Source organism: Atractosteus spatula, chromosome 19, assembly GCF_055471065.1.
Source record: "Atractosteus spatula isolate fAtrSpa1 chromosome 19, fAtrSpa1.hap1, whole genome shotgun sequence".
In the NCBI taxonomy this organism is placed as follows: Eukaryota; Metazoa; Chordata; class Actinopteri; order Semionotiformes; family Lepisosteidae; genus Atractosteus; species Atractosteus spatula.
This window is the reverse complement of record NC_142724.1, coordinates 12,872,618-12,883,790: the sequence shown is the minus strand read 5'-3', so window position 1 is coordinate 12,883,790 and position 11,173 is coordinate 12,872,618. Positions and strand designations below refer to the sequence as shown.

General features: G+C 41.4%; 1 protein-coding gene across 2 annotated transcripts in view; it reads right to left on the bottom strand.

Moving 5' to 3' along the window:
• Positions 1–2,534: 2,534 nt before the first annotated feature.
• The window catches only part of pkig (protein kinase (cAMP-dependent, catalytic) inhibitor gamma), a 38,911-nt gene continuing 30,272 nt past the window's right edge, over positions 2,535–11,173 (bottom strand). For both annotated transcript variants that reach the window (XM_088937350.1, XM_088937352.1), the window contains 2 exons: positions 5,115–5,293; positions 2,535–3,468 (listed from right to left, as the gene is read on the bottom strand). In XM_088937350.1, the coding sequence (XP_088793476.1) occupies positions 3,383–3,468; positions 5,115–5,293 (265 nt within the window). In that variant the 3' untranslated portion in view covers positions 2,535–3,382. The remainder of the gene's footprint in view (positions 3,469–5,114; positions 5,294–11,173) is intronic.

Below are 11,173 nucleotides of genomic sequence, written 5' to 3'. Positions count from 1 at the left end.
TTGTTAAAGTATGTTACAGTTTCCTGACATAATTCTATTTTTTCACAACTCTAACCAACTAAAATCTGAAAAACGGTTTAGATCATTTCTGCCCCCTCCTCTGCTTGCGCCGACAGAGGGGGGAAAAAAGCAGATTACAGATGTTGATTTTTTTCAACACACGTTTTTCTTTTTTAATTGAGGATATGGAGGTAAAGGCAGCGTCATGTAGCTTTGTGTGAACACACCTCATGGACTACTTGCAGTGAATAAGGTGCAGGTGAGGTGTCAAGTCAATAGGGGGAGTACTTGAGCCACTTAAGTGGAAAAAAGTCCTGCTCAGTGTGACAACATGCCTGCTCAAAGATCCTTATCATAGAGGCATCATGTTCGCCTGCTGGGCGTTTAATTTGGTAAATTAAAGGCCTTTGGCTGCGGAAATAGATTATATTTTGGCAAACACAAAAACAATATAAAAACTAAAAACCATTAAACACTATTCAATAATTGAATTGCTACCTCAAATGAGCCTTTTTTTTTCTTTCCGATTTTCTTTATGAAATTAAAATCATTTAGTATAAGATCACTTTATTGGCCATATACAATTTCTTGTATTAGGAATTCGTCTTTTCGCATACCCCAGCTTGCTCTGCATGAGACGCACAGACAGGGAGAGAAGCTTGGGGTATGCGAAAAGACAAATCTGAAGATCAAAAAGTCGGACATCAGACAGCTGCACAGGGAGTCTAGAGGAGTATGTTTGGTGAGAAAGATTTTTTTTACTTTGCATTTTTGTGTGACAACTGTTCTGAAAAACGTGGGATTAAGCAGCCACATAAAACCAAAAAAGAACAAAGTCAGATAACAGTAAGGGGATTTCCAGCAGCTTACCTGGTGAAACAGCTGCAGGACTCAAACCTCAGACAGCTGGCATCTACCTGTGATGTCTCGACGAGAGTTAAGTAAAATGTGTTGCGCTGCGATCTATCTACTCACAAGACGGCAACAGTTATTGCGATACAGCAGGCAGAGATCCGCTCATCTCTTCTGTATATGCGCTGCAATACACTGTTCTGGTCCGGGAAGGTCACACAAAGTAAACAAGTTCCAGTCATTGTCCGTCTCCTTTTGTGTGCACATAGAACACAGCTGTGCAGTGAAAGAATGAGACTTGCAGCTCCATGTGGTGAAGGGCTCCTTCCACAGCTGTGTCTGCCGAGTCACTTACCCTAGGGCTCTTGTCTTGGCGTTTCATCAAGTCGGAGGACAAGGAGGCTCAGCAGCGCGCCTAGGGCGACGCACGGTGAGTCAGCGGGGGTTTGAACGGGCAACCTTCCGTCCGTCCGTTTCCAGACCTCTTTGTCCACCGCAGGGCACGCACAAACACGCACACAACTCATACTGGGGCCCGTTTGCCCAGACGCCAGCGAACCTACCTGCATGTCTCGGGACTGTGGGAGGAAACCAGAGCACCCAGAGGAAACTCGCCCGAATACAGAGAGAACACACATCTGCATACGGGTAAGCAAGTACAGAATTGAACCCACTGCCCCCTTCTCTTCCCCAACTCTGAGTCTCCTATTAACAAGTCTTTTCTACCGACAACCTATCCTCACTTCTGAGGTTAATACAGACAGGCTGACGGACTGCACATTGCAGCACAATAACTGCACTGGGAGACAGAGAAAGGGGGGTTAATACAGTACAGACACCGAGTACTGCACACCACAGAACAGGCTACGGTTATGACGACGGGGAATTTGGCACAAAGTTAACTATCTGAAAGAAATTCTTCCACTACAGTGCTTGCATATTTGCTGGGGGGGCTATGCTAACAAACAAGCCCAACGTTTTAGGTTCGAGGCTCAACAAGACCACTCACGTTTTCTAAACTTCCTGCTAGAGGTTTTTTTTTTAAGGTACAGAACTCGGCCACATAACACGTACTACTTACATAAGAGGAGAGTCCCCCAGCTTCAAGATCTTCCATTGCATGTCTCTCTTGTGCTCTTCAGCAATAATGTACAATACTCAGTGAGTTATTTCCAATAAGCTGTTTTAACAACCCACCATAAATTGCAGCCCAAAGCAAAGGAAAGAACAGCTCTATTTTAAAAACCCAAAAGAATGAGGATCCCGTTGAACTTTCTGAGCTTCTATGAGACTTATAAGGAATAAGACGTTTCATTATTAGCAGGTTTACGGGAAGAAAAAGTATAAAATAAGGTCTCCGAACATGCAGCTATGGCAACAGCTGACTCTTTGTATTACACAGGAGAAGCCACTTCCAGAAGCATAACCAAACAAATTACTGGTTAAAAAGCAGTCAGACATTATTGCATCATTTTACTCAGTCTAGGAGATGAAACTATTTTTTTGTTGACCCAAGTGAGCATAAGCTAATATCACTGTAAAATTCCAAGCGCAAGACAATTATTTTCTGTGTTTCCATATTGTTCTTCCAGCCTCAAAGGTTAAAATAACTACCACAATTACCAAACACCACCTCTTAATGAAAGAAAGTGTCAATGGGCTTTTCACAGCAAAAAAGCTGAAATAATAAATCCACTGATTTATTTAATATTTATATTTAACTTTTTATATTCTGGACAGCAACTAAAAATTAAAACAAACTATTTGCATTGCAAGAAAAAATGCCAAATTATTGTTAAGAGACTGTCAGGTAAAAATACGTATACTGTACTTTTGATTTATTTTGGTTTCAAAACTCTATTACAAACATATCTCAGAAAGCGTTCTAAAATAAATACTATCTCCTAAAGTATTGGCATGTTTCATAGTCAACGAAATACAATATGTGTGATATTAAAGGTAGGTCAGATATGAAACAGAAACAGAAAATGGCTTTCAGAAAAGAAACAAAAAACATAAATGTATATATAAATTGTATATACAAAATTAGGAATCCTTTTGGTAATCTGGGGCTTGACCATTTAGGTCTAGGTAGGTTTAAATCAGAAACATCTTTCTTTCCAAAACTTGTAGAAGATGTACGTTGTCTTTTCTGTTCCTTTTTTGTGGATGAGAAAAGGATTGCTACTCTTTGGAATATCCTATCCAGTGGGAATCATTGCAGTGTACAAAATCCATTCCAAAGAGTGGAATCACAAAGAAAACCAAAATAAAGGCTCTGTCACAAATTAGAGGATACACCCAAGAACAAACTTGTTTTTTTTTTTTAAATTCTGTATTGTTCCCAAGAATCCAACATCAGGAATTTATTCTGAGGTTTTATGAAATGGGATATTCTTGTTTTCCATGGTACTCCCACGGGACACAGTGGATCTACGAAAGGGTTCTGTCCGAGTCTCTCTCCAGAGGGAGTCTGATAGTGTTAGTGGGTCTGTTGACGGGAGGCCTGTTCCTGGCAGTCTAAGTTCATTTAAGAAGGTCCCTCTTTCTCTTGTCCTTCCTGACTGCCAGCCACCTCCCCTTGGGGGCTCTGTGATGCTATCGTGCCTTCCTCTTCTGCAAAACACAATCATTGCACTCAGTCATTAATGCTGACATTGGACGACAATTTGACATGGCTGAGCATTTATTTCTACAACAGTTTCAGACAAACTGGTGATACAGATGGCCTCAAGACAAAGCAAGAGAGAAAAATTATGTGTTTTATTCCAAAGTAAAAAGTTTAAACTGGACGTTTAGATTATAGTAGCAGAATTATACAAAACAATACAAAACAGCATTCCATCAGTGGCCTGACTGTTTAAACCCACTCTGAACCAATTATTCTGGGTCTCTTTCTATAGAGTTTATTTAGTCCTGCTCCACAGCATAACATCAAGAATAACAGAAGCATACACAAAATACATAGGACAAAAATCACAAAGACACTGCTTCAGCCCCAATAAACTAATGCAATACAATACAATGTCTTTCATGCTACCTTTAATAAACAAGTAAAAAGTAACCCTTCAAACACAGCCCCATAAGTACAACACTAGTCTGGCCTGATTTTGAATGATGAGATGATTCTGAAGAGGTGAGACAAGGCTGTGAGCAATGCTCAGAATAATAATCAGTTTTCATGGATGATCTAAGTTTGAGAATTAAAGGACACCCTTAAAGCAGTTTAAAGCAACGTAAAGGAGTTCCACCTTTTTTTACTCTGTATTACAGATAAATGCTTCAAATACTTTCCAGCAAATTAATCGTTAAATGAACAAGGTTTCAACACCGTAGTTAGCTTGTTCAAAACAGACTTGGAAAGAAGGAGAACTTTGAACATTTTCCCTTCCAAAGTGCAGAAATGACCACACAGAACTGGTTGCCATGGGAATTCCACTTTGCTTTAGACAAAGATCGGATTGTTTTAAAAACACAAGAATGGCCACGTTACGCTGAAGTAGGTTTTCATCAAGTCATCCATCATGGACCAGAATGAGCTGTAACCCACACACATTGGAAAAGAGTGAGGAAGCAGATATTTCTTTTTCACCACAAGAGATAAAGCCATTTTCTGACTGGGTTATACATGTTATCTGCTTTGCTTCTGAAAGCCAGTCATTTAAGAAAGCAACGTGTCTGATCCTCAAAGTTTTGAGCAATGCAAAAATTCCTTAAAGCGGTCGCAAAAAGGAGACAATATTTTAAAAAATTAACACACTATCAAATTTGATAGAGGCAACAAAAAAGCACAGCTTCAGATAAAAATGAAAGCCCTATGATTTGAGCCACTGACACTGACCTTAGATACTGCCCTTCCGACATGATCAAAATTTGGTGCATTATACGTTTTCGGATATAATCGCTTCTTGAAATCTGGCAGTCCACATTCTGAAATCGTTGAGTGATGGGATTAAACTTCACCCTGCACTCTGGGCGATCGGAGTACGGCCCCAATGAGAAAAGCAAATCTTTCTGATGACACACCGAAAAGACAAATGGGGAGCTGAGAATGCCCAGCTCATTACTTGCTCCATGCCCTGCCTGCATGGTGGCCACCTCCTCCCCCTGCCCTTGTGTCTGTGTGCTTGACAACCCGTTTCTCAACCCTGCCTCCAGATGCGAAGACCTACAACCTCCCTATTGCGTTTTGGGGGCACCAGGGTGTGTGAATGAAAGCAGGTACCTGCAGGGCCAGCTTCCTGAATGCCCTGCGCACTCACCTGGAGCTTTCAGGTCCATCTGAGCCATGTCTTTGGTGAGATCGCCTGTTCCCACTTTGGCTCCTTCCCCCTTGATGTCGGGAACGGCGTTCCTGCGGCCTGTGCGGTCGCAGCTGATGAAATCCGAATATGCTGACTCCACCTCCATCATCTCTCCATCACAGCCGCTCTCATAACACCTAGTGGGGAGCAGGAGGAGAGAGCGGTAGAAATCCGTCCGAGTGCAGAACAACACCCTGCCCTTGCAATGCATTAAACAGACATGTATGGATTTCCCATCTAAGCCCTTAGGAATGTCTTCTAAAAAGCTGTAGCTCTGAAAGGCTAAATGGACACATTTCCTCTGAAAGCACAATAAATACATCCATTAAGAGCACTGTGAGCAAAAAAACACCGTAGTACTGCAGCGAAAGAAAATTAGGTTAACTTTCTCCAAAATGTGTTTTTTCTTTTACCAGCTTCAACAATTTCAGTTAGAAAAACTAGCAGGTACACAATGTGGGTACTAACTTGATTTAAAGTGGTGGGCAGAACTGCTATAACTGTCGCAGACTAGAACCAAAACTGAAAACTGGCCTTTTCGCAAAACTACAAAATGAAACAATACAGATACGATGAACCAAAAGGATAACCGTGACAATAACCACCTTCTTCTGACCTCATAAATTAGTGAAGAGATGGGCAGGCAATAAGGTAATTCCTCTCACATGGCAGCAACAGCAGTTTGTCCTGTGTGCTCAGCATACACACAGGCTTGGGTTATGCTTTGTTGAAAGCTTTACCAAAAACCATAGCACAGACACTGAAAACTGTGAAATGAGGTCATTGGAATGGTTAATCCTTCACCATTAACCCATGTGTCCTATTTAAAACAATGGGCTGCCATTCTAAATGGGGGAAAAAGACAGCAAGCACGCTGTCAACCCTGGCCAGACACTGGTGAATTGTCATGAGTGGCTCAGCAGGAGCAAGAGGAAGAGGGAAAACTATTGTGCTCGATCTATTCTCATGGCTACAGTCCATTTCACAGTCCCCCCCTCTTCGACAGCCTTGGGAGAGAAGCCAACAGAACAGTCAAGCCAGATGCCTCAGTTTCATTCTGAGGAGCAAGGTCAGGTACAGAGACTGGTGGAGCAGGTGCTTCTCTGAGAGAAGTCTCTAGCCCACTTCTCTCAGGCTCAAGCATGAAGCACACAGTAGTTCAAGTTCATTGTCATTATACTCATATACAGGTATATGGTATAACAAAATGCTATTTAGCTAGCTCTCAGACAGCAGTACAAAAAAACAACAATACAATTGTATAAGAAAAGAAAGACAGAGACAACAGGCAATGTGCAAAACAACATCAGCTGTGCAAAATCATACATCAACAGAATGAAATAAAGGATAGAAAATTATGGGGATTTAACTTCTTAACATGTGAGGAAGAGGTAGATTTCAATGTGTGTTTCAGTTTTGATAAACAGGGAAGGCACCGTAAGGGTTCAGATCTTGGGTGAGAGAGGCTGGGAGTTTAATAGTTTGATAGTGCGGGGGTAAAAACTGTCTCCGAGTCTGGCAGTCTGGGCCCAAATGCTCCGGTACCATTTTCCAGATGGTAGAGGTTCAAACAGTCTGTAGCTGGGGTCTTTGATGAGGCTAAAAACTTGTGCCCGAACCGGGTATTGAACTCAGATCGCCTAGACAGAACCGCTATTAGCGAACCCGCTGTATCAACGGGCTGCTCAGGCATCTCAGGACTCAGATCCAATATGCCCTGACTGTATGTCGGACTTTTTCCCAATTTACAATTTTGCCCATTCTTTGAAAGCACTTACACACATATATGAAGCTTTGCTGCAACTGCTTCTTTAACATGTACACAGATGTGCAATATGTGGAGATACTGCCATGATATAAAGAAACAGAACAGCTACTATTGCAAAAAAAAATGAGCAGAGATTTCAGAATGAGAAGGAAACTCAAATTCCATTTCCTGCAGAGATTACCAGGCATCTGTAAGTGCATCACTTAACTACTTCAGCCATTTTCAAAGCACTCTAAGAAGTACTTACCAATGTGCGAATGCTATTGTAATTTTCTTATCATGCTTCTGCCAATCTACTTGTAAATGTAAAACATTTCTCACCACTTGACAATATACAAATAACACTAATGTAACTCAGCACAGATTCCTTCTTTTTTGGGGGGGAGGAGGAGGCAGGAAAGAAGAAGACTTTTCGCAAGCTTAAAAGCTGACAAGAGATGACTAAGTGTCAGGGCCATGCATTCTACACTTATATACACAGAAAAGACCCACTGAAAACTTAAAATATGCACTGCAATATTACACCACACATAGCAATTTATTCATTCCAAGTTCCATCTGAAAGCCTAAACTTATGGTATTATTATATGTATTGAAACAGCTACTGGTCTGTTTTGCAAAATATCAGAACTTGTGCAGAGTGCAGTGTTAGCATTACCTCACAGAGCTGGGGTGCAGGGTTCAATTTCAGACCTAGGGTGCTCTCTGTGTTCACATGGGTTTCTTCTGGGGGTTCCAGTTTCCTCCCACTGTCCAAAGACATACTGGTATGTTAATTAGTTTCTGAAACAAATTGACCCTAGGTGTGAGTATGTGTATGTATGTATGTCTGTGAGCCCTGAGATGGACTGGCGTCCTGTCCAGGGTGTATCCTGCCTTGCACCTGTTGCTTGTCATCCATTTTCTAACCACTTAAGCCAACACAGGCAACAGAGGAGCCTGTATTGGATCAGCAAGTTTGAAAATGGATGGATGGAAGAAACTTGTTCACTAACAGAAGGTACTGTTCTTTTAACATCAGGTTAACAGGTAACAAGTCCCTAAAAGCCCAAGATGAAGGTAACAGATAAAAAAAAAGCTCTGATAAACTTGGTTTGGAACATTCAGTGCATGTCTGTTCAAACTTTAATTGACATTTTTACCTGAAGTTCAAAACACACAAGAGTCTTGAGAAGCAGGGTTAACCCTGAAGTAAACAACAACAAGGATACAAGGAGATAGGATAGATAGCCATTGATCATATATAACGAAGATCTAAGTTAACATGTTTACTTGTATAAAGCTGAAAACTTAAGCAGAATTTGAAAAATGCCTCACACTTCTAATTCCAATAATAAGTATCTGTCTAGCCCACCATTTTCTAAACATTTCTTTCAATTCAGGGTTGTGGGGGAGCCAGGGCCTATCCCAGGAAGCAACAGGAGCAACACGGGTCACAACCTGAACAGGACGTCAGTCCATCCCAGGGCAAATGCAGGCACGCATGCATTTATACCGAGGGCCAGTTTTCCCAGAAACCATTTTGGTTTTTGGACTGTAGGAGGAGACCCACACCACCACAGGGAGAACATACAGACTCCACACAGACAGCACCCCAGGTGTGGAACTTAACAAAGGGCCCCAGCACTGCAAGGCAGAAATGCTATCCAGTCACCATGCTGCCCATTAAGTATATATATCACTTATAATAAACTATTCAATGCAATATCCTTCAATTCCCCATGGCAGAATGGATTAAAGTAATTGTGATAGGAGATAGTATTTCACTTTCACCCACACAAAGAAAAGATCAATAACCTGATACTTCTCGAGCAAGAATCCACTGAGCTCACATTTGATGTTCATTAAAATAAAAATTTCCAACTATTTAAACTAGGTCATACATCAGTGCGCACAAATGGGAGACTACACTGCTGTTTGCTTTCAAGGAAAGGACTCTAATGAACAGAAAAAACAGGCCCACAGCAGGGAGTAGATCTGCTAAATTCCTCTTTCAGCTCAGCTAAGAAAACATCTACAGTATATTTAGGCCTCCCAGATGACAAGCCGTGTGAAGAAACACTTAGGTGTTTAGAAACTCAGGTGCTTTAATGTAGAATCTGTGTTTATTCCCACACTGTCGACATTATTTGTTTGCCACTGCTGCTAAGAAGTCATATTATGCTAATCATTATGAAAGAAGGTAAAAAAAATAATTTTACCTTCTGCTCACCCACCATACAGTATTTACAATCATATAAAAGCAAATATAAAACATCCCAATCAGTTTATCCCCATGTTCAAGGCAGGAAAGTGGCTATCAAGAATGTGAAATAGAACAGTAGCTTACTTGTCTAGGCAGAGATCGCCTGAGTCGATATCCGTCTTTGATCACTGTTCAACCACTTTCAGCAGAAAATGCCTTCAAGAGGAAGGCCAATCAGGCGAGGCAGCTATCAATACTGCAGTCATTTAAGTGTCTATAATGGTGCTCTGACAGAAACAATATTTTTGATCCACATCATTAAGAAATAAATCAGCTTGTGTCTGCACATATAATCATTACGAAATAAAAGATTAAGCAGGAACCTCAATCTCCATGTCCAGGAGAGAGCCTTTAAGTCATTATTTAGGAAGTGCATTACTCAGTAACCACTTTAGCCAACTCTTTAAAATGCTTTTTAAAATATGTAATATCCAACAGTAAGCAGCATTAGCTGAAGGCTGGAAACACCTACAGTTTAATAAAATTGAAAAGAATTAACCACATGGCTTCTGCAGAAGTTGAACTGTCACAAACTTCCTGGAATGTTTTCCAGTAAAATGGAGAGTTGGCAGCTCTTCTTTCCCAGTGACACAGTGACCCCAGACCTACTGGTTCCCAAAGATTTTCACTTGCATTTTTTGAATGTCAAGTCAATACTTCAGAAAACCTTTTTTATGTAAACAATCCGAGAGTGGAAGGCACTCAGGGCCAGTACTTCAAGAGAATCCACAGCAGAAAGGCGAACCAGACGTCAGAACAGCACACAGAGGAATTCTGGCTGAGAAATGCCAAGCATGTTACAGCATGTTCACAAAGACCAGATATGTGTCTGACCATTAGAACTCGCCCTAAATCATCGATATGATTGCGAACTTCACTGAGAGTTCAGAAGCAAATGGTCATTTTTGAAATCAATTTTTGATTATTTATTAAGCTGAGTGAGAAAACATGAAAGACTATGGTTACAGATAGAAGGAAGTCAGCTGGCCCGCTTGTCATTTGTCTGCTCTTGGAAAATTTGCTTCAGCAACACGGCTATTGCTTTCTCCTGCTAAGTTACAATTTCACGTTGTAACTTCAGCACGCCAGAGAAGCAGATAGAGAAGGTTAATATCTGTTGTATTCTAGCACTTTTCTAACTTGTGGCAGGCCTGCTGTTTACAATCCAAGACCATCCAGTTTACTTCAGAAATAAACATATGAACACAGCTTTCTTTTAGAGGCGGCAGTGGATAGCTGTGCTGCCTCACAGCACTGAGGCCCTGGGCTCCATTCTGGGCCTAGGGTTCTATCGGCGTTGACTTTGTATGTTCTCCCCATTTCTGTGCAGGTTTTGACCAGGAGCACCAGTCTCCCTCCCACAATCCAAACACATGCTGGTCTGTCTGTGCCCTACCATGCTGGTAGGTTAACTGGCTTCTGGGAAAACTGGCCCTGGTCCGTCTGCGCCCTGTGAAATACTGGAGTCCTGTCTAAGGTGTACCCTGCCTTGTGCTCACTGCTTGCCAGGATAAGATTAGAAAATGGATAGAAGGATGCTTTCTTTTAAGCAGGCAGTAGCTGGTCTACAATTTTTTTTCATAAAGGAGAAGCTGTGTGATTAAGTTCTGGGAGCAACAGCCCATTTTATCCCCATATATAGTACAAGAACGTCTGAGGATCGCTGTTGCTTCCGAGAGATAGATTAGCTGTCTATTCAAATGATTATGCATGCATTCAAAATAGCCAGTCAGTAAGGAGGCAGTAATCACAATCACTTCTGAGTTTAAATTGCGAACCCACGGTCTCATGTACTGATTTGCAGAGTGGACTGAATACGTTAAATCAATTTTTTCAAGCGGCTGTATCTTTTTTGCTATGCACTGCTGTCGACAAAGTGATTCGGCAGTTTTTGTGTTCAATGAGGGCACTACTCATTTTGCCAGGCTGCAAGTTCCAAACAGTAGTTTTTTTGTTTTGTTGCTGCTGTGGAACGGCTCCGTGCCATCTGAACCCCTGCGACTC